Source organism: Barbatula barbatula (genome assembly GCF_947034865.1).
Source record: "Barbatula barbatula genome assembly, chromosome: 14".
Classification (NCBI taxonomy): Eukaryota; Metazoa; Chordata; class Actinopteri; order Cypriniformes; family Nemacheilidae; genus Barbatula; species Barbatula barbatula.
Window position 1 is genome coordinate 11,490,697 of NC_136777.1, and position 24,386 is coordinate 11,515,082.

Genomic DNA, 24,386 nt, shown 5'->3' on the forward strand with positions numbered 1-24,386 from the left:
TCTTATAGTGGGCATTCTCGTTTCCTTTCCTTGCTTCATTTGAAGAAGATCAAAATGTCTTCTGCATAGGATGCTCCTGTGCGACACACCCTTCATGATGACTTTGAGGTTGAATCTGTGACCCAGACAATGATCACAGAAGCAAGGAACTGAGGATGCACAAATTAGGAAATAAGAAGCACCTTTAAATATATTTGGTCCTTCAATATTGATGTGGACAGTGAACAGTGCAATTCCAACACAATCTCAGAGTAGTTCTCAACAATTTTACAAGGTGGTTAATTCGTATGAATTTGGATTTTCTTTTGCACCGGTGATGGTTAGGTTTAGGTCTGGGGCTTCGATGTTGCTTTTTTCTACTACCTTTTAATGTTTTTTTACAATTCACATCGTTAATTCAAATGAGCCACTTTGGAAAATGAATTCACGTGCAATTAAACCGTCTAATTCTGTGTTATCAGCTAGTTTTAAAGATGAAGAAAATATTTCATAATTTAAACATAACTACAGTACTACAGTACAGTGCTCATATCATTGAAAAATCTGTATCATTTCCATTCACTGAAGTGCATGGGCTGTTTCATGAAAGTGATATTGTAGCTGTAGCACAAGGCTGAAGTAACTGTGGTGACCACACTTTGAAAGTAATAACCATTATAATGGTTCAAAGACGCTTAGATAATTACCATAATTTGTCAGCATCAACAGTTTTAATCGATCTGGAAGCTGAGACGAGATTCACACACATACATTATGACCAGTTTATATACTTTAAAAACCCCACATAGCCGAGTTCATTTTCTCTTTATTTCACAGATAGTGAATTTCAATCAAGTCTTTGGAGTCTATAACATTTATATAAAACAAGGAATACACTAGTGTATTTGCAATAAGTACAATTAAATGAATGCTGTCCATGGTCCTGAAAACCATTTAAACACTTTCAAAACCTGTGTACAGGACTCTTTCTTCTAGAAAAAATAAGAAAATATTTGTATCTTTTGTTTTCTACTGAACAGAGAACATCATAACGTTTTAAGGGACCTGAGGGTGAGTAAATGATAAAAGAATTACATATTTGTGGTTAAATAATCACTTTAAAGCTCTGTGTCATTCTAGTTCTTTTTTTGTGAAATGATGTAAAATCTCTTTTACTTTAACATATTTGTTATTTAGGTTTTAATTTAACAAATATAATCACAAATTTGCTTGTAGTTGATGTCTAGCTGGTCATTAAAGGGGGGATGCAATAGTGTTTTATGCACACTGACATGTTTACACATGCTATCTTCTCATTCTCAACATGGTCAACTTGTCAAAAAAAGAGTTGGACGTATTACGTAGTATTTCTGTGCTCGATACTCTCCCCCAGCTTTTGTATAGGTTTCTGAAAGATTTTCTCGAACATGAAAATCATTGTCGTCAAAACTTTTCTTAGTCCCTAATTGGAAAAGTCTCCCGGAAAAGCACACCCACGCATCAACCAAGAAGAGCGGGAGAAGCCGCATGCGCAAAAGTCATTTTCACTTGTGTGCAGGAGAGCGAGAGAGCACGACATTCGCGAAGTTCAGGTGTGTTTGTTCGTTAACTGCATTTGGGTGATGAATAACATAGTACGTTATATAAACGGTGGATTTAACACTTGTTTTGGAGATTGTTTAAATCTGCTAAAAAGATGCTAAAAATGAACCGCACATCGTAAGTGAAACTGAGTCATACGTTTGTGTTTTGTTGGCAATGAATGCGCACGTACGCGTCATATGTTTTTGGAAATAATCATCCAGCTGTATCTGTCTTTTATAAATGTGATCAAACTAAAGACTGATATTTGAAGGGTCTAATGCTACTCTGTAGGTACTCAAGATTAACAGAGATATGCAAAAACGGTCTGATTTAAGGCCACTTTAACTGTTCAAAGCTCCCTGACCAACTAAAAAACAGCTACTTTGTTCGAAAACACAGCTAAAATGGATTTTAAGTAGGCTAGATACTAAAAGATCTAGACAATCACATCACCTCAAACAGTGAAGAATACATCATAATCCAGATCCTGATTCATTAAAATTAAAGAAAGTGTTTGGCCACAGGCCTCATTATTCTGTGCTAAACAAGCAGACAGCTATGCAGAGCTGAGTTTAGATCTGAGTTTAGATCTGAATTAATCATAGAGCATTGGTGGTAAAATGCCTTTCATCTTTTCTTAATCCTTGTTTTTAGGTCCCTTGGGCATATGCAGCTATAATGAGAAATGCCATTGGCTAGTAGTCAAATCACAAATGGGGAAACATTTCTGTGTTTGTATGCATGTGAGAGAGAAGCACATCCGTTTGTATCAATATTCAAACTCCCTTAAAAGTAAATTTGACAAGTACTATCTATTATCTAATCATTATAAATCATTTCGCTCTGCATGTTCTGCACTGGTTTTTGTGGCTTGTTTGTTTACTAGCACATGATGTATGAATGAAAATAGTCCATCACCCAAGACAATTTAAAACACAATTGATTCTTTAAGAATTACTGCTACTCGCTTACAGTCTCATAAAACAACTCAGAAAATGTTTTATGGAATACAAGAAATGAGCATAAATACTCTACACCACTTACTCTGAATATGCAGCATTTCACATGCATTCTCAATGGAGAGGCAGCGGGATATTTTACCTAACACACTAGGCTGGTGCTTTCAAAAATACCTTCTCTTGATCTGTTTCACATTAGTGGAATGATCTGCCCGCTACTACAAGATCAGCAGATTCTGTAACCATCTTTAAGAATCGGCTGAAAACACATCTCTTCCATCAGCACCTGACCGATTAGTTCTGACTTCTATTTCTTTTCTACTCTTTCTATCCTTAATAAAAGAAAACCTAGCTTTGGATACTGTGATAGGATGAGACCAGATTAACTGGATTTATGCTTCTTGTTGTCCTTATGTTGTTACAATGGCTTTTATTGTTCACCTCATTTGTAAGTCGCTTTGGATAAAATCGTCTGCTAGATGACTTAATGCAAATGCATGGTTAAACTCATGGTTAAATGTGAAAAGTATATGTTTTTAGGAAGAAGGTTTGGATTGTACGGGTGATTTAGTCTAAATGGTTATTTTGGTCAATGGTAAAGATATTTTCTATATTGATGATTGTTTTATCATAAAAACTTCAAATATTCTTAAAATAAGATATTATTCTAGATATCTAAGAAATTATTCTATACATGTTCTTGAAACAAAATCCGTACGAAAATAGTACTGTGTTTCAAAAACAATATCATGAATTACTTATTTTTGTATCTCAAAAATTAACACTGTATATACTGTAACATAATGGAAACCAGATCATCTTGACCAGTCCAAGGATCATATTCATCCAGTTCTCTCCATTGCAGCATATAATACAAACATGTTTTCTAAACATGAGTATAATCTGCTTATCCGTTATTGGTTACAGGGTAAAATAATCTCTTACAGGCTGGGGTTTAAACCCTGTAATATCATAAACTGTGGGTGGTCATTTTTGGAGGTGGATGGTCAGAATAGCATATTTTTTTGCAGTTTTAATTTTGTTGTGCACTGGTTCAGCTAAAACAAAATGTGCTTCTGGAAAAACACACTGCTTAGAGGAGTGCTGGATGGTTTTATGAAGACAAGAAAAAAGTATTTTCGTGTTCCGCATTCCAAAGCAGTTTATATAATTGTATTGCCATTCGAAGTTTAGATTGTAGGAGCTGCTGTCTAACAACACAAGCAAAGAAGCGAATGCACACATAAACAAAAAGTCACAGAAGACCGTGCTAGTTCAATTCCTCTTTAGTGGATTTATGACCATTTAGCCATACTGATATTGAAATAGTAGTTTATGAAACAACAGTTCCATTTGCATCATTTGCAAATGGTGGTGATTTGATTTTATTCATATATGATATGCACACTTGATGTATGCCCTTAGACTACCCACAGATATTAAAGCATCAGATAGGCAATTGAAGTGTTGGAGGATGAGACGAGTAAGCTGACTGAAATGTGTTTGTGCATTAGTTGAACTAGGTTCATGTCATAAATGTGTAAATGCTGTTCTCTATGCACTTGTAAATGTACACTGCCGGGTAAATGTCTAAACATACTCATGCTTTTATTTTTTTACATATTAGAATAGTAATAGTAATAAAAACTTTGAAAATAACATATGGTAAATGATCAAAATAATGAAATTAATTTGTGATAGTTTATCAATATGTACGTTTACCAAGAGCTTTTAGACCTACATTTTAAAGATTAATCTTTAAATTGTGTTTGTTTTTAAGGTTTTTGAGACACGGCACAAAGTGTCCTACTTTGAGTTTAGTAGCTCTGAAATTGCAATGCATTATTCATGTATTCATTCAGAGAATTGCTATATTGTGCTTCCACCGAGGCATCCATTTAGTCTGCTTGAAAATATTTTGTTGTTGCAGGTCAGGCTTTTAAAATGTTCAAAAAAGTGTAAAACCACCATGACATCATAATGGCTTCTGTTTGTTGTGCAATTTATTTAATAAGTTATTACTGTTGTCTTATATCAAAAATACATCAGATCTTGCAAGACTTCAATAAGAACCCATACGATTTAAACTGTTTCAAATTGTGCAAGTCCCAGATACTGCGAGGGTAATTTATGCGCTTAGCTATGAAACACAATGTTACACAAAGAGAAAATTGCAAGCAAGGAATCCACATCCATCTTCATTTCTTCAATTATATTGTCAATATAGGGTGATAAACATGCTTAATAGACAATAAAACTCCTTTATAAAGGTTACCGTTCAGAACAGAAACAGGGGCACAAAAACCAGGAGCTGTATAGCCTGTCCAATATAGATATAATTGACAAGCCACAGACGCTCAGTTAACGCAGCTCTTGATTGTCAAATGCAAAATTAGAGCATTATATTGTTGAGTTTCGCCAGAATCAAATTTTCAAGCTTAATTTAACATTTCAAATTATCAGACTTTAAACTGTACTAAAATGTTCAATTAAAAAGTGACAATAAGACAATCCCAATGTAGTGTGTCAAGTTTTTTCTCTATTTTCCAGAATGTCTGCAGTAATAGATTACATATTAATGACAGCAAAACATCCAGTGAGGCTTTTCTAGAAAACAAAGCATTCATTTATTCGCAGGACAGCTCAGGATAGTATCCCTGATCCTGATGGAACATGTGCATGAATAGTAGACTTATTTAAAATGATTAATGCTGTTTTGTCATTATTGCCTGCATACAGTGTCTCCAGGAACCACAATAAAGGAACTTTTCTTCAAATGTATCATCAGTACATGTATGTGCTCCCCCTGGTACATTTAGTCATGATGCTCATGTGGGTGATGCAGGCTTGCATAGAAACATGTCCCGATTCTTCCTTTCCTTCCACAAAAATGTTCATTCTGACAGAGTGTCTGTCAAAGAAACAGGCAAAAAGAAATAATGCAGGTTGCCAAGCATTGACAGCCAGCGGACAATTTTGATGCTACAAGTTTTGTAGAATATATTTAAATATGACCTGTATATCTTTAGGAGGTGTGAGACGTTTAAATAAGTCTTTATGATGTTTTATTAACTGGCAGTTTATAGATGTTTGACATGATAGTACTCACAATTTGATGAGCTTGGACACTAGATTCAGACACAATTTATGGATACTGGATACGGTTGTTCAGCAAAATGGTTCTGTAAAAAACCTTTAACGTCCCCAGAACTTTTCTTATAAAAAGCATGAAAACTTGGAATGAAACTTGATTCATCGTCACCATTCGTCGTCAGCGTTTATCGTTAAGACAATTAGAATTTATTCATTTAGTCAAAAACGGATTTAAGGTGGCCTTTCACTATTGTTTGTGTATTTGAAATGTAGGCATTTACAGATGCTCCTGTGCAAGGCAAGTCACGAAGAGAGCTTTCCATTCACATATGGGGTCATTTTCAACAGATGGCAAGCATGTAATCCAGACGGTTCTCTACTGAAAACTAGGAGGAATTGCTTCCTTTGAATACAGTAATAAGTGCTAATTATTAGAAATAAATCTAAGCCACAAACCATTATTCTGTAGCTGTTGTAAATAAAGAAGTATTGTCAAAAGAGTCTTAATCAAGGATTTTAAAATACTTGAAGAGCATTATTCATGAGCATTTGCATGGCTGGCATATGCCTCCATGGCGAAAGGTAATTTGCATGCTGCCAGCATTCTTCATGGTGACTCAGTTTTGGGCACAGACGTTTTTGAGCCAATCAACTGAGCCGTAAATAATGCCATGAGAGTAATCAGCACCTGGATAAATTTGTCATGACAACACTGATGGACTGATGGCACCATATCCTGTGATGTGAAAGACAACAGAAACATTTGTCCACTTTTTTAATAAGAGCCTTCCTTGATCTGATTTTCTCCGTGCTTGGCGTTCTATTTTTTTAGCATGGACTGAAGGGCACATGCAAATGATTTGCATCAAACAAATTACCAACCCATTGTTTACAGTTTCTGTCAGAGATCAATTAATGTCAAATCTAGACCTGTAGTTCCAACCACACAACTTTTCGATGATGCTTGCGATTGATCTTTGAAATTATGGTTTTGGGAAACACTTAAATAGTTAGTTGGCTAACGATGCATTTGGGAAACGCACAGTTGAATGTTAGTTTAGAGAATTCAAGTGCACACTTCTGCTAAAATCCCTACAGATTATGCCTGTGTTCCCTCAGCTCTGGTGAACCAGATGACACTTACTGACATCTGGGAAATGTACGTCTTTAGAGAGACAAGCTTCCCATCTGCGCATCAGATTTGTATTATTTTTGGGACTAGACAAGGTAAGGTAAAGGCCTTAACTTGCAGCGTTGTTGCTTTAAGTGCAAAGAGTTCATCGATGTTAGCAGTTATTTGTTAACAAAATACATGTTTGTCACTGTGAACTGTATTTCCTGTTATTTACCAGCAGGGGGCGAATGAAAGAGATTTCAATTGTCTCACTCTCCCCTGTTGTTTCTGGATTATGACCTCATCCTTAATGTGCTGAGATATCAGGATGGTGAGGAAGAGGAAACAAGGGAGAGCTTGGTCTGAATTGTTATTTGGGAAAAACAAGGCGAGAGAGAGAGAGAGAGAGAGAGAGAGAGAGAGAGAGAGAGAGAGAGAGAGAGAGAGAGACAGAGAGAGAGAGACAGAGAGAGAGAGAGAGGGGTAATGTGTTATCATTTCTGAATCACAGCCAGGAGCAATGCTAAAGGGGAGATTACAGTTAAAATCAAAAAGAAAATCTACAAATGGATACTATAGGCCTACCCTTGGAAATATCACGATACCAAGTAGTATTGTGATGCTGGGTCATGTTCATTATTAAAAACAAAAAAAATCCTTAATACACAGATCTAAATGAAAAGTGTTGTATTTAGTGAACTGTTTTATAATATTTGTAGTTTTTTTACTTAAATGGATTTATAATATTTAAATGGATAAGTTTTAGCAAATACTGTAGTATACTTTAATATTTAATGTTTAATGTAATATGTGTTTATAATAAAGTGTATGGTGAGGTTAAGGGTAGAGAGGTCTTACTAGTCATCTATTTAAAAATGTTAATGCAAATAATAATTTACACTCGTATTATTATTGAATAATGTATCCTGGACAACATTACTTAAATGAGCTTGTCAATATCAATCTATCCTTTTATCATAGAAATGTTAGGGCCATTAACATGTTGGGTGTAAAAACATATGCAAAACGCTGGCCCCTTTTTTTGTTTAAGTTATATTTTAGGGGCCTTTTGTGTTTATTTGATGGGACAATGGAGAAAAGACAGAAAAGCTTTGGTCAGAGTCACGGTAGTGGGACCGGCAAACGACACTTGAGATAGAAATTGAAGTCAGATTGTGCTGCAATTAAACTGGCACTATATGTCAGCGCACTTACCACAGGACTATTGACAATGACACTTTCTCCCTCTTTCTGGCACTTGGAAGTAAGCACTACCTTGGAGTCTGCCGTTACTATTTAAGCACGATTGAACAGACGGAGGTGCCCCGTTAAAAGTTTTTGCATATGGGCCCGGACGGACCTGACGCCACTGTATTCAAAGACTTATGTGAAGGTCTCTGGGCTAAGCACCAGATATCCACTCATCTTAGAACCGCACCTGGTTTACTGTAGTAACTACTAAATATTGTTTTTTTTTACATTTAAAATTGCATTTATAGCAATGCTTATAAAGGAAAATGTTATGCTTACTTAAAATGTTACTAAAACGGCCAGTGGGTGGCGACAATTATTTTGTGTCAGTAAATCATTCAACCAACTCGTTCAAAACAGAATCACTCAAGAACGAAGCAAGTGTATTGATGAATGACTCAATGAATCATTATCTTGTTCGAGTCATTCAAAACACCGATTTATTTAGGACTGAAACACCGTAAAAAGTGTTCAAATGAACGTCAATCCGCATATGCAACATTAGTTACGGCATCCCTGGAATTTTTAAGCTTTTGCATCGCGATGCTACACAGTGCAACCCTACCAAATCTTGACATTTTATTCTCTGGAAACTTAATAAAGTAGACATTTTACTTTGCTTTCTATGGACATAAAATCACTTTTGTAAGTTTCCTTGGTTGAGACATCTTAACGTCTTTGACCCATTGCCAATGTGGCATAGTTGAGATTTGAGAAAACAATATCTGAATATTTGTGTGTGTAAATTAGTCTGTGTATTTATGTAACTTGTTGCTTTTGGCTAAACAAATATTTTATCATTTTATGAAAAACACTCATTCTGCCATTATTCAACACTGAAGATTCATCTTTATTGAAAAAATAAAAAAATGATTTAAATGAAAAGAAAAACTATTTCAATTGAAAGGGCAACAATGCAATTTCTTACATACAAGAATGAACAGAAATGTCATTTCTCAATTTTTGAAATTGCACATTAAAGTTCATTTTTAAAAGGGGTTGTTATACAGAACCATGAAGAGATCCAGTTGTACTCGTAACACCTTTTTGCAATTGCCTATTGTGCAGACTGTGGAGAAGTGACATGAAAAGATGTGCCTTCAATATGACAGCATAAAGTACCATACATTGTAATTACTGTGCAAAAATATTTCGATACACTTAAGCACATGGTCCAGCTCAAATAAATGTTTTTTCACATCTTTTCAATTTAAAATGGACACATCAGTAGCAGTAATAGATTGGTGAACAGTTTATATATCTGGTGCCAAAATCTGAAAATGAATGAGTCTACAGTTTATAGATCAGTTCAGATGTAGCAGATTTAAAATGGACTTAAAAATTGACCTTTTTCCAACATAATGGGTAGTGGCTGAGTATAGTAAAGCTTGACAGACATGCTGTTCAAGCAGCCGTTAACTGATGAGGCCATTGCTTCTGTCAGGGAACAAGTCTAAAAGGATCAAGCAAGACTCAATTAATTTTGCATCCACAGCGCTTACAGTATCAACCAAAGGCTCACCTTTACTTCACCTGGCCTCAGGTTACTTCACTGGTGGTGGACACATTTTTTGGATGGAAGATGAAGACAAATTAAGATTTCTATGATGGCAAACTAATTGTGGGAATCTTAAAGAGATAGTTCACCTTATCTGTTTAAATCACTGTTCTGCTGAATACAAAGGAACAATGTCAGTAACTGAACAGATCTCATCGCCCATTTACTGCCATAGTAGGAAAAATAAATACTATTGGAGCCAAAAGGGGATGTGATCTGTTTGGTTACTGACATTCTTCCAAATATCTTTTTGCCCATCAGAACAAATATATTTCTACAGGTTTGGAACAATCTGATGTTTGAAAGTGGTACAACAACAACTCAGAAAGAAAGATAGGAAGAAATAAAGATAAACAGCATCACAGTCCACATCTTTGACCCAATCTATTTAGACTGATCTATAAAACTTAGCAGACCATTCATTTGTTTTTATAGTTGATCTACCAGGATTTGGGATAAAATAAGCAGACAATGTGCCTTTTTCTCTATATTTTATTTTCCTGGCTAAGGGGATTTGAATCATCGAGAAACAACTGTGACAGATTTATCAAATGTCATCAAACCCAAGTGTTGTCTGTCTTCATGGCTTGACTCTGCAAGAACACCACCAACATGCACAACTGTGTGAATAGGGGGTCAGAAAACAAACAAACAAACAAACAAACATTGGGAACAAACAAACAGCTTCACCAAAGATTCATTTGTTAATTCTTCTTTCTTACCACATTTGGTTGTTAATTCACAGAAATAGCATGTCCGCAGGTAGCGTACTGACCGAATGTGACCGAATGCTCCCTCCGCTCAGAAAGCAGCAGTTAATTTCATGAAAACAAAAGAAAAACCACAGAAGCTCCTTGTGTTGTTTGATCCCGCCCTGTTATCCTGTGCAGGACCCACCGCTCTCCATTCAGAGGGGCTACGTTTTGTGCATCTCAGGTGGTGTGTAATACTACGTGCTCCGTGCACTTAGTTTATCTTTGTTCATATCTGAACCTAATTGAACATTACTGAGGCACAAAACAGAGAACAAAGCAGATCGCTCCACAAACTGACAGACACACCAATTTCTTGCAATCCATGTCTTTGAGGCAGTGCTTGACTGTCAGTTACGTCATGCCTGGATGCAATCTTGATTTAGGAGTTTTGTCTGATTGTAATCCATAATCTGCTCGCTCTGTTTTTAGGGCAGATGGAGCCATGTTCCTTGGCAGGGTAGAGGACAGTGACTGGGTTGGGGATAGTAAACACAGCTGCTGCAGGTGCAAAACACAAGATTGTGTTTTGGACAACATTAGCTTGGCTGGAAATGTGGTGAGTGGAAAACAACTCCCCTTTGTTTGCTTTTTAAAATGTACTTTTTTCGAAACACCAAGCATCAAGTCTTTAAATGAGAGCTGATACAATAAAAAGGTTTTCATTCCCATATTCCTTTTTTGTACTCGGTCACTCGGTTTGAATTCATATATTTATATCCATTTATATATATTTATGTATATTTTATACAGTTAAAAACACCATGGAGATGACAGACTATTTGGTTTTATTTTTCTAATAAAAGTTTCTCCTTAAATAAATGCATATAAATAAATTATCTTTTCACGTGTCAAGACTGTCAGTCTCCCATATGCACAGAGCAGGTCCTCGGAAATTGAATGGTAGATTCGGTGATCCATCCAAATTTGGCAGAGCACTCTGGTGCTTCTTGCCCAAGACACTGGGGATGTTTGTGGTTTGTACTATCGAACCATCCCAAACCATCTCATTGGCCAAGCTTTGTGGCATCTTTGTGTGTGTCTCTAGGGCTCACTAACTGAGTCTCTGTGGGACTAAAAGAGGCCACTCCCCCTTGTCCCCCACCATTTGGTAAAAGGATGCACACAGTCTCCTTGGCCCCATGCGGGACGGAGCCAACAATGTCCTCCTGCTTACTCTGGGTGTACGCTAGTGCTCTGAGCTGTTCCTCTAGCAGAGAGGCCACTTCCTCTTGTTGACCAGCCACTCTGTTGGAAATTGTTATGGTGGCCCGTTGATTAACGGCAGGGCAATCCGCAGTGCTTTTTGGGGGAGATGAACTGCGGCTGCTTCCGTTAGTTGGTGCCGTTTGCATACAGGAGTCCTCATCCTGATAGGAGTGGACGGAGGGGATGATGGGTATGGAGCACGGCCGGTAGGGAGCCACAGGACTTTGGGTAGGGGCGCCTGACCTGAGGCTCCTAGCAGACCTGTAGTCTAAGTGGCTGCTCCATGATTTACAGGACTGTGAGGCTTGCATATTGTAAAAGGAATCCTGATGTAGATTATTAGCCGGGCCTGACATGTTTCTGGAAAGAGAAGAAAATCAGTGTGAGTGAAATATGGAGTTTCTCAGAAATATATTGAATCCTAAGTATAACTGATAAATATTCAGATCAATTTGAGCCTGACATCACAGCAAGAGGATGAAATTTGTTCTTTTGTTATTTAAGGGGTGGTGTCATGGGATTTCACTTTTCTTTACTTAAGTCAGGGGTTAGGGTTAGGTTAGACCAAACAAAATAGACTGGGTCAGCTTGACCAATCAGAGTGTTTAGAAGGAGACACTTCATAGAACCAGGAACTCAACAGCACGTAGAATACAGTTGAAATATGTATAAAGTGTTTTGAAAATCAAGACACAAGCACCTATTGTTGAGCATGTGGAATGCATAACTTGTCAAAAGACATATTTCTAATTAAAACTAAATATGAGGGGAGTTAGTAGGCTTTAGTTACATCACAGCCATGAGCTCACATATTTTGGCAGTAGGTGGTAAATTACATTTTCATTCGAGGCAAATCTGATTGCACGCCTGATTGTTTCCAAAAAAGAAAGTATTTTTTAGGAGAACATTAGCATATGGATGATTTCAAACTTAACAGACACCAAATCAGAAAGTTTTGTGGCTTTTACTCGATGTTTTGATTACAACCCTGGTTTTGATCACATTGAAAATGCACTTTATTTGCTACATTACGTGGCCGTCCTAATGAGGCACGAAACAAGAAATCTGTTTAAAATGTTGAGCTTATTATGAACAGAATCAAACAATTACTATACACTTTTCAGGTTATTAGCTATTTATTTCTTCAGTCATCTGGAACCCCAAAGGCTTCTCTGACTCATAATCATTTAGTTCAGTTGGGTTTTAGCTGGATTTCTGATTTGCACTTGCTATTCAGCTACTGCACAGCAGTCATTCTTAAGTGAATCTTCTGAAGATTTGCATGCAGAATGCTTTCGAAAGGGATGAAAGCCCAAGTTTCATCCGAACAGACCTTTGGTAAACTAATCTCTCATTTTAGGAGCAATCAGCATTGTTCCCTTGACTCATTATCTTTGTGTAATAATTCATAATCCCTGACAAAGAATGGCTTTTTTTCTTGACATCAATATTTAACCAAGCACTGCTATTTCTGATAATGACTGAGTCAGAGTTAAGCCTCAATCTAGGGAAGCAAACAGTCTGATTCCATTTTCTATACAACAATAAACTGGATGAAAATGTAGTAATTCTGTAGGATCTATGACTGAAACATCATCCTATAAAGAAACAGTTATAAAAGGAAGGACTGAGTATCGTGTCATTATCTGCCTTTCAACAATAAGGAGTAAGCCAATGGTATCACCTAATTTACATTTACATTTAGGCATTTGGCAGACGCTTTTATCCAAAGCGACTTACATAGCATTATCCTATACATTTTACATAGGTATCTGCAATCCCCTGGGATCGAACCCACAACCGTGCGTTGTTAACGCAATGCTCTTACCATTGAACTACAGGAAACCTTATTTATATTCATGAACCAAAGCTGATAAGGTTTCCAAAATATGGCCCCTTTCTTTCTTCCGATCGTTTGTACGCCCCGTGACTGAAATATAACATTTCAGCAGAAAACAGGAAGACTTCTTTTGACCTCTTATGTCAGAGAACATGGTCAGATATGCAACTGTTTTTAATGAACTCCTGCTGAGCACGTCTTTCTGTGACCCTTCCTACATCTCCTCTGCTTATATAAGTGTAAGATGCTCGCACTCTGAATCCTTGAAAGACATAAATCATTTACTGACGTCTGAATTGGTCCTTTAGATGCCGCAGTGTGGTCACCTTCTCACACATGATAGTTTGTTACAACAGGAGGCAACATAACTTTTGAGGTAAAGTGGTTTCATTAATATCTATACGAAGTGTCAGTGTCAGGGTGTTCTGTAAAAAATGATGATGCAATTCTGTTCTTGTAGTACCACATAATGGTTTCATATACCTGCAGCTTTTTTTGGTAAAATGATTAGGCTAAATGGAAAAAGCAAGGGCAGGAGTGTAGTGGAATATTCTCAGGGCATGTTTAGAGAGGTCTTATACTGTATAATGAACAGCTTGGCCTTCGTTGAAACTTTGTTGAAACTGTCTTACTCAAAACACATTAATAAGCAAACGCTTATTAACACTAGTCCACAAAGAAGGGTAAAGGAAGGAAGTCAGAAGTCATAAACACACTTTTAACATGAAATCGCCTACTGTTAAAACCTTATGTCAGTAAGAGAGATGCTAAAATCTTTACTCATACTGGACGTTTTCCACTTAGTGGTCTGATCAATACATGAAATCCCACATAAAACCCACATCCATACATGGTTTAAAACCCTTTAAATAAGATTTTATTTGGAAATGTGTCTCAGACAGTCAGAAAAGATTTGAAGTGCTATTCGAGATGTTTCTGTGATGTCACACAAAGTGCTATAGTGTCTGGAGCTTAGTGTAAATGGAAAATAATTGTACAAGTAACGATTTGGTACACAGCATGTGAAGAAATGTGTGAAATGCAAGGATGCTTCTGTTGCTTGTGTTCTGTCATGCACTTTTAGTTTAACACCGCTGTAAGACCTAAAAGTTATTTTCAGTTTTCCGAGAGATTTAAAGGGACATTCCACACAAAAATCTAAATACTGTCAGGAATTACTACAGAAACATTTGGAAGAATGTTAGGAGCTGACAGTTCTGGGGCACCATTGACTAACATAGAAGAACAAATGATTGTATTATTTTTTTCTGTTGAACACAAAATGAGATGTTTTGAAGAATTTAGGAATGCAAATTGTTCTGTGGCATCTTTGACCACCCTTTTAATTGTTCTACTATGGTAGTCAATGGTGCCTCAGAATTGTCAGTTGCTAACATTCTTGGGATCATGCATGTTAATACACCCGGTGTGGGAAAACCTAAGGACAGTATTTGAAAAACAAAGATTTCAGTGCAGTGTAAACAAAGCCTTTTTTAAAGCCCCCTAGAAAGTGTTTACACAACAGTGTGACTTCAACAGCTGCTATGAATATTGCAATTATACATTTAGCCTATATACTTTAAGTACCAAGCTCATGGTAATGCTGACAATCCAGAGGAATTTGACAGGTTCCTTTATCTAATAATAACAAAAACAGTATCAAAATGAAAAATCTGTTCCCAGGGTAAGGCATTTTAGTTAGATAGCAGCAGGCTTTTTGGGGGACAGAAGGAATGAAATGGCCAACATTTTTTTCTTTCTGTCATATGCAAAGCAGTTCCATCTTGGTCTCTCCCCCCCTCTGTTATTCTCTCATCCCTCTCCTGTCTCGTCCCACTCTCTACTTCTCTATCCTGTCCCGTATCCCAGCCTGTCTCTATGGTAACGGATCTCTCCGGCAGAGGAATATTCTTATGCAGCCTGGAAATAGGTCAGTACCGAGACCCAATTGAGGCTCCGGTACAGATTTTTAGGTAATGTAGGGGGTCTTTCTGCACTACAAAGCTTTCCCGTCAAGCAAACGAGCACTAACTGGCCCAGGATGAGCCTGTGGTTGGTGGACTCATCCAGGACAGCCCATTCCATTGATGTATCACTGGCTGTTTAATTGGCTATGACAGTATGGTTTTTATTAGCTGTGCTGGTCTTGGAGAAGGCAGCACTCCCCAGTGCCCTACTGTCTCAGTGAGTCATGCCTGCATACAGAACTTCAATAAAACAGCCCAGACCAGCTCGCTTGTTGCTCCCGTCATCAGCATAGAGACAAAAGCCTACACACATAAACAGACCACATAAAACTGGGGAGCAATTATAAAACAGGCTTTATGACACATACAAAGCCATTAAAGATATGCTCTGGATAACCCTTTTTCAACAGGGATAATCAAAGCCAACTTCACCAGTGGTATAGCGTAAACCTCAGGGGACAAGCCTTTGGGGGGAGTAATGAGATTGAGCCCCACCCACAGGTGGTGATGTCATGCACAAATGTTTGTATCAGGGAAAATTTGTATAGCTGCATAGAGACAATGGTGGTTATTAAAAGAAAAGTGGGGATCATTTTTTAGTGTGAACTATTCCTTTAAAGTGGTAGTTCACTCAACAAGGAAAATTGTGTAATAATTTACTCATCATCTTGTCATTTCAAACCTGTTTGACTTTCTTCATCAAAACGAAGGTTAGTAACAAAACAGCGACGTAAAGCATTTACTTGCATTGGTTTTGTGTCCATACAATATAAGTCAATAGGTACCTCCATTGTTCGGTTACCAATATTCTTCAAAATATCTTCTTTTGTGTTTGAAATGACAAGATGTTGATTAAATGATAACAGAATTTTAATAATTGGGTGAAATTGTTCTGTTCATCTATTTTTCTGTTATTTAGAACGTATACTGTGTACAGCAGGTTCGTGTTCGAGATTTGCATTTGAAGAACCAATTAGTACCATGACATAAATGGGTGTAAAGTGTCATCTCAATGTCTAACAGCCTCGTTTTCAGTTGCATGCAAATCGACGCTCAACATTTCCGCACATTAAACATTGTTTCCTGCCATCGTGGCTCACGTGTAAATACATTTAGGCCTCCTTTGTGCAGCAATTAAAAATCTGTGTAAACTCTTATAATGCCATGCATAGGGTTGGTGCTAACTGTCCATGCCAGTCAACCTTGCTGCTGTTTTTCTTCCAAACAATAGTGAATGAATAGAAATTAAGCTTTCTATATTTAAGATGTGAAGAAACTAAAATGAATCTGAGTTCAATTCAAATCCTAGTCATTTAAGAGAGAGAAAAGTATGTTGTTGTATGTACTACAACAAATCAGAGGTTGTGTGGAAGAATTTACTGTACTGTTTCAAGTACAACTGTATAGATTATCAGAGAATAGAAAAGCCAGGCACAAGGGTCCTTATAGAGGCAGTCACCTGCCGGAGCAGACTCCAACAGACTCAACCATTCCTAAAAATTGCACCTCTTTGTATGTAATTATCATTCTAGGGATGCAGGAATGCATTTATGCTAAAACGTAATCCATTAAATCTGTAGAGTTTAATCCATTGGGGCAGAACATTGCACAAGCATTAAATAATTAGCATTTAGCTCATTGGGCCTGTAGACTGTGATGTTTCTAACCTTCTCACTGACACTGATTCCCTCTCTAAGCTGTCTACTTCCTGTAGATGTTGATAGGCAGGACCAGAATCTCTTGATCCACCAATGGCATTGAGACATCCTCTAGTTATGGGCGGTGTTCTTCGAGGAGCAGGCCGAAGACCAGAGTGAATCTTTTGGTCTGGATTGTGAGAAAGGGAACCGCTCCTATGAAAAATTTAATAAAAAAAAAATCGAAATTCCAGTTATGCTATTAATGAATCTTTACTTTATACGTACAGTCTGTAGAATATATACATGTCATGGTGTTAACTAATTTAGTTACTAGATTTCAGCATCTTTTGTCAAGCCATAATAATTTACTTTGTAAAGGAGAATATTGATCTTTTGTTGATCTGTTAAACTGTTTCATCTGTTTTTCATTTTTATAGCAATGGTTTTAACAGGTTGGGTATCCACAAGGGAGTCCCAATTGACTTCCAACAGGGCCTCAGGTTGACTAATTATTAAAAATCATACAAAATGAGTATTGAAATACATATTAAAACAATCAAGCCCCGAAATATTTTATTGGGTAGAAATTTAGAGTTTTAGGGAGCGGGGCCTTTAAATATTGCTGAATGCAGTAGACTTGTTTTAATAAAGCTGTTCATTTTCTGTTATTTTGGCTATTGTTCATGTAATTCATATAGGGTTCTTATGACTAAACATGGCACTAGCAAGACCGAGGTCATGGTTTGATTACTAGAACAAACAAATAAACAATATTTAAAGGAAAATTGTTTCGATATACAGTTTACTTGATGCACCATAGGCTGCTTAAGACAAAAGTGAATGAAAAAGAAACAAATGTTAATTCAAATATCCTACATAGCAGCCATGATAGAACCACGTCTTTAAGATTTGTCATCCATCCATCCATTGTCATATTAGAAATGTTTTACGCTTTCTCTCTCTCTGTCTCCATATGGTGTACTGAAAGTTTTACAAAGTTTGTTTCACAGTTACCTGAAGTTAACAACACTACAAGCTTTGGTATGAACATGTCCGTTCTTCTGGATATATTTTGTCTGTCCAATAATGGAGCACATTACCCATGAGTCAACTTCACAATGAGATATTTATGATGACGCTTGGCAAATTACAGGGAGATGCTGTATGTGAGATGCCACTGAATGGGGCCACATTTACATAAGAGATTAATAGTCCTATCAGACCACAGGCAGTTAGGAGAACATTTAGCAATTTGACAAAAATACTCTAAATAGGGATTCGGACTTGCTTCTAGATGAGACTCCGACAGGGCGAAAATTCGCTGCATATTTCAAACCTTCCTTATGTTGAGATAAGTGCAATCAGTTAGACTGTGCCAGTCTTTTGAAGACTGGAGAAATGGGGGTGGAGACATGGTGTTCAGGCTGTTTGCAAACAAATTACAAGTCATCACAGATCAAATATGATTGCATGAGTGCACTGAGCCACAAACAAAAACAGAAAGTGGAATCAGGATTTGAGATTGACGTTTAGATTGAAGAAAGTATGAGGATTAGACGAGGCTGAAAAGATTTGTGTCTCTGCCTTCAAAGACCACCCCCCTTCGCCAAAGCCCAAAACAGACTCACATCCACATTCACTTTCTGGCTTTTTTGTGGTTTTCCTTGTTAGTACCACAAATAGCAACAACAGACTGCTGCTATCCGCAAACATTACATGAATATCCACATAAGTACAAAAGCAACATGGTGAACTTTAACTGCATTAACATTTAGCTGAGAAAGCTGTTACCAAAGTGAGTTTTAGACCACTGATATACTGTTATTAGACGACTGTCTAGAATACTTGCTTCTAATTGGTCAATTCCAGCTTGCTGTCAGATATATATGTATAATGACTGCTAAACTGTGCACTGTGTTTTAACCTTGTATATTCCACGTCTTAACAATGTCTCTGTACGCACTCAAAGCATCAGTGTTGCCATACCTGGGATGTTTTCCTGTTGATGTGCCCTGTGGATTGGTAGAGGCAGCAGTGCTTTGAGTGAAGCTGGACTCGCGAACTGCGCCCCCATGTGGTGGGGTAGACCTTGCGGGTTTGTAATACTGCATAAAACAAAAACACACAAAGGGAAACGATAAACATTATACTTTCTTTTGTGAGTGATACTCTAAACGTCGCCTAAGTTTCAATGCATCCTTTTTCATATCCCAATGCGAGAATGCATTGAGTGAGACGACCTCATGTGAGACTCTGCTCTGCTTTTTCCCCTAACAAAGTGTCACTGGCCGAGTTCCACTGGTGTTCAGATAATCCAACAGACTTCTATGGAACCTGCGGACAAATCCAATTTAAATTTCACACCTTGAAAGACTTTCTTAATAAAACCCAATTTCTGCCTCAGGCAGAATGCACACAATGATCTAAATGTCAGAAAGATTGTTAATCTCCTCCACTATCCCACCTTCACTCCAGTGTCGAGTGGAGCAACGTGAATAGAAAGGCAACGTGCAGTCAGAGACCTGGTGCTAGAGGGGGGATCAGAGAAGGGTACTAGAGAAACTTTAATTGGATAATATAGCACTTTTGGAGCTACTGTATGTAAAGCCATGCAGAAATCACAAACCTCTCCATTGAGCTGGTGTGGGAACAATATTAGCAGTGCAGAAGAGACTGTATTTGTATAACATAAAAGAACAGTTGTTTTCAGATTTGTAGTCTGCCAAATAGCTAAGAGGAGGAACCGTATCAAAGAACTAGCATAGACAATACCCTTGATGTGTTTTATGTTATGTCTACGTCTTAATGTTAATTTGGATAAAAAAATTGTGTGATTGATCCACATTGATCGTGATGGCAGTTAATGTGCTTTTTAAAAACATCAGGTGAGTAGGAGGTAGGAAATGAATGAGTAGAAATAAAGCTGTAGGAGGAAATGGTGCTAAGATATTCTGACTAACAACAGATTCATCTGAAATCAAGAAAGATGGTCAACATAGAAAGATGTGACTCACTTCCCTGCTCCCAAAATTGGGAATGGGAATAAACATGAAATTAACTCGTCAGTTTTTTTATTTTTAAGAATAAGTAAGAATATTTACCTAGAAACCCAAAACCATGTTGAGATTAGTATGACGCCCTTCTTGCTTTACAAAAGCAGAGTAATGACTCATAGCTATTTAAAGTATTTTCTTTAACATTCATTTCCTGGAACAGGTTTAAAGAAAACCGAAGCCGTCTGAATCATTCAGCAACAGAAATGGTCATTTATGAATTTAAGGTCAACACTTTAGCACAATGTGTCATGTGGGTATTGAAAAAGAAGTACCTGAAACAGTCAATTTATTTTGGGCAAACTCAGAAGAACTAGTTTAGGAGTCAAAAATGATTTCATACAAAATCTTTTGAAGGCTCATCTGCCTGATCTTTAAAGATGCACATATTTTAGTCAAAGTACTAAGTCCTCTAAGAACTTTCCAACACTTTCACAGGTCTAGCCTACCAAAGCTATTCTTATTTATCAAGCAAAGACCAGGTTAATTCAGTTAAAATGTCCCAAATCCTTTTCTTAAAACTAAAGTATACACATCATATCTGTTGTTCTTATTGTTTTTCTTTATTTAGTATGCTTCACTTACAGAAATAAACTTGGGGCAAATATGAGATGTATGGCCGATAAGCTAGCTCATTCCGAGTTAACACATCTAGGCTCTGAACTTCTTGCTGACCCTCATGTTAGCTGCACGTCAATGGTTTTAAATTAATTTCATACACAGCAATCAATACCTTTGCGGCGTGTGCAGGGGCTATGCAACACACAAATAATTCAAATTATCAAGTTACTTGTGTATTATTCAATGTTTTTTACAGGCTGTGGGCCGAAATTTTCAATGATCTCTTCACAGCAACGCTCATGAAATATACATGAAATCTTGCTAGGGGATGGCCAAGATTATGTGTAAATCTGAAATGTTATTAAATCATTTTTAAGACCAATAGTGATATATATTTCACATATATTATTCAAAATTTTCTCCCCATTCATTGGTGTACTAAAGTACTTATTGATGAAAAACAACTTGTCATGGAAAAGCAGACTAACGCCATAGGCATGTGTCAGATACTTGGCAATCACAAGCTGTCACGAGAGATGCAAATGCCTCACTGGGTTTGAGTGACAGGCAAATAACCACCATGTTTGCCATGTAAATAGCCTGTATCGGCTTATCTGTGATGGATCTGCCAGCTGAAAAGATTGAGAAATTGAGGAATAATAACCCCACAGTGGGATTCAGGAAAAATAATGCAGCGTCTACTGTCTCTACTGGCACACAAGACTTTGAGATGGAACGGCAGAAACCGCATACAGTAATCACAAACCCTTGACGATGGACAAGCGACTACCATTAAAGCTTGACTACCATTATTAGTGTGTCTTTCTTCATTCAAAGATTAACACACTTTAAAGAGCTTGCTTGGTTGCTGTTGTGAGGTTTCAGATGTTCTTAGCTTTAATCACTGATCAGAGGATGCTTACTAAAAGTGTATGTGCGCGGAAGCTAAAAAAAAAGCATACGCCAAAAATATGATGACTTTTCCATTTAAATTGCATAAGAGATGCATTCGAAATCAAGGTGTAGCAATCTGGCTTAAATTCAGTCACAATCCAGTTACAAAGCCGTTTAACACAGTGGTTAAAGAAGCAAGAGGTGTTTACCTTCTGCAGCTGCAGACCGGACTGAGGCCTAGGGCTTGGCTTGAGGACCAGACTGGAAGAATTGAGGTTGTAGTTTTTCTGGCTTCGGCTTTCTTTCAAGTGAGCCTGAAGCTTTTCTCTCCGCCTCCTGCATAAAGCGATAAGATGTGATATGTGTACATATGGTGGGATATGTATATAGACGAACACGCACGACCACACTTGTTCACAGGCACACACATCACCCATCGCTTTTAAAAATAAGATCTCATAGTTAAGGCAGCCCACCGTATGGCCCAAATAATTTCTGCCGTACTAACATGTCACAAGATCCTTGTTTGATGGGTTGCTCACTGAGGCTACAGTGTGTTATTGGTGTCGCTTGGTCATTGAAGACAGACTTTTTGATTTACTGATAAACTTTACCCAACTCATGGATATATCCTTATTCATGCTTTCATTACTTTTTGCTTAATATTATGCCTATAATAATTTAGAATATCTCAATTAAATATGAGCCTTGATGAATAGCAGAAGCTGTAACACATTAAAAAAAAGTGAAGCATGCCAAAGGCCACATTTTTTTTATTTATTCCTTTTTGTAAAGGTGGCCAGCAGATCTGCGTGTGCTTTTAAAAGAAAGTAATTATGTTCCCTCCTCCAGTCATTATGTTTCTAGGCTTCCATACAGCAGCAGCTCTTTCCTCTAGATGGTTATACTGTAGTACCCCCTTTTTCCAAATGATATGCCCTTGGGAAAAGCTCAAGCTTTGATTAATTCTGAGGTCCACTTACTTGTTCCGACAGTAGAGAGCCATACAAAGGGTGCCTAGAAAGCTGATCCCCATGGCAATACATGTGATAGACATCACTTGTCTTTTGTACACCTCCTTGCTCTCTGTTGGGATGAGAAAAACAAAGAAAAAGCAGGCGATATGAGCAAAACATTCTCTGTTATAACAAACCCAAGATCACAGCGCATATTCAAATACATCTACAGAGGCAACGGAAGCGGTGAGCGGATTAATATTTTCTGTTGCAAGGGAGATAACTAGGAATTTAAAAAACACACCTGGTTGCTCAAGTGGGTGCTTTCATTTCAGAAAAGCTAGTTTGCTATGCTAAACAATATCTGTAGCGGTGGCAGCGAGCAAATGTTATCTGAAAAGCACAGTTGGATTGAAACCGAATCGCTGAAACAAGGGGAGTAATAGGGGCGTTTTTTTTATTGAGGAAGGATAGCTCAGGACAAGTGTTAGGGCTTAAATGGACACTATTAAGTGTGAAAAATAGCAGCTGTCATTTCTCATATGAAAGAGTAAAGCATGCTTGCCTTCACAAGTGTTAATAGGCAATCAATCAGATTATATGCAGACACGACAGACTTTACAAGCGGGTGCCACAAACATCACATCAGAATGATAATGAATGTGCTGTATATGCTGGGACTAGAGGTAAAACACTGGTACAAGCTTCACAAGGTCAGTTTCAAAAGAATGTTAACACCTGCTGCAATTCAAAGAATGCATTATACTGTAGCTGCCCAAAGTTATAAATTCAACAGATTATCTCTAGATTCACATACATCCACTCAATAAACTCGAAAAAAGCACCAAAACACAAACCCTTTCATCACATCGATACAGTTGTGCCTCTTTCTTGTATTTATTCATCATCATGCTTCTTGTGTTTTACAAATTGACTTATAGTCTCATGCCATTATGTATCCACATCATAATTAGAGCGAATGGAATCCAGGAACACAGATAACAGAGAGAGGTAGGGTGGTGGTAGCTCATCCTCTTTTTACATTCTGTACCCACTCCAACACATTACCTCATCCTCTACCAGGTATCATTTCACATATAATTTCTCTTCCAGGTACAATCTCTCACAGAGAAGAGCATGATGGGTGCTTATGGGAGATGGTTTATGTTAATTTATCTGTTCTTTCATTCTAAGCCTGCTATTATTCCCCGTACTTTTACAGATATCATCTATCTTCTCAAAATATCCGTCTCTCTCTCTTTGTGAGTGTGAGAAGCTGCTGTACAACATAGACATATTTCAATCCCTCTTTTGTACTGTATATATGCTGTGCACATACACAATGAAACACAAAAAAAGATTTGCTGTTCACTGTTTTAACTAAATTGAAATGTTTTGAGCACAAAAAAGTAGCATTCGTGGTAACGGTATTGCGGTCACGTTTGTGATGTAAAAACACAGTCAAATAAGTATATTTGAAAAAAAAACACATATTACACATTACATAAATATAAAAACATAAAACACATTACATAAATTCTAGTGGTTTCCATTAAAATATCATTATGAACCACACATTTTTCTATTACAAAATAAATAAATATTTCTTGGGAATACTATAACGGGTATTCTATTGATACAGATCCGCATCTATTGTGTTTTGGGCAGGCTTCTATGGTTTTTTTAGCAGGACAACCAACAAAATGTAAAAAATGTCATGTGAAAGTATAATCTTACATTTTTATTTAGTTTCATTTTGACTGACTAAGGCTATGTTAAAGACTTAATCATACTGAAATAAATGGTTAAAATCAAACTCTGATGCTCGTCACTAATAACTAGATTTTTGCCTAGTTTTCACACACTGGGTAACACTTATGAGTGCAAGTTGCACCAATTATTGACATTGATAGATGTAAAAATAATTAACAATGAACATATGTGCAGTTTTACCAAGCACCCGTTGCACTTATAAA

The 24,386-nt window shown here is 37.2% G+C and overlaps 1 protein-coding gene across 1 annotated transcript in view; it reads right to left on the reverse strand.

The window, feature by feature from the left end:
• Window positions 1-11,297: 11,297 nt before the first annotated feature.
• nrg3a (neuregulin 3a) overlaps window positions 11,298-24,386 on the reverse strand; it is a gene marked incomplete at both ends in the record, with an annotated part of 235,740 nt that continues 222,651 nt past the window's right edge. The window contains 5 exons of the mRNA XM_079473738.1: window positions 11,298-11,859; window positions 16,974-17,159; window positions 18,933-19,051; window positions 21,664-21,790; window positions 22,438-22,540. Coding sequence (XP_079329864.1) covers window positions 11,298-11,859; window positions 16,974-17,159; window positions 18,933-19,051; window positions 21,664-21,790; window positions 22,438-22,540 — 1,097 coding nt within the window. The remainder of the gene's footprint in view (window positions 11,860-16,973; window positions 17,160-18,932; window positions 19,052-21,663; window positions 21,791-22,437; window positions 22,541-24,386) is intronic.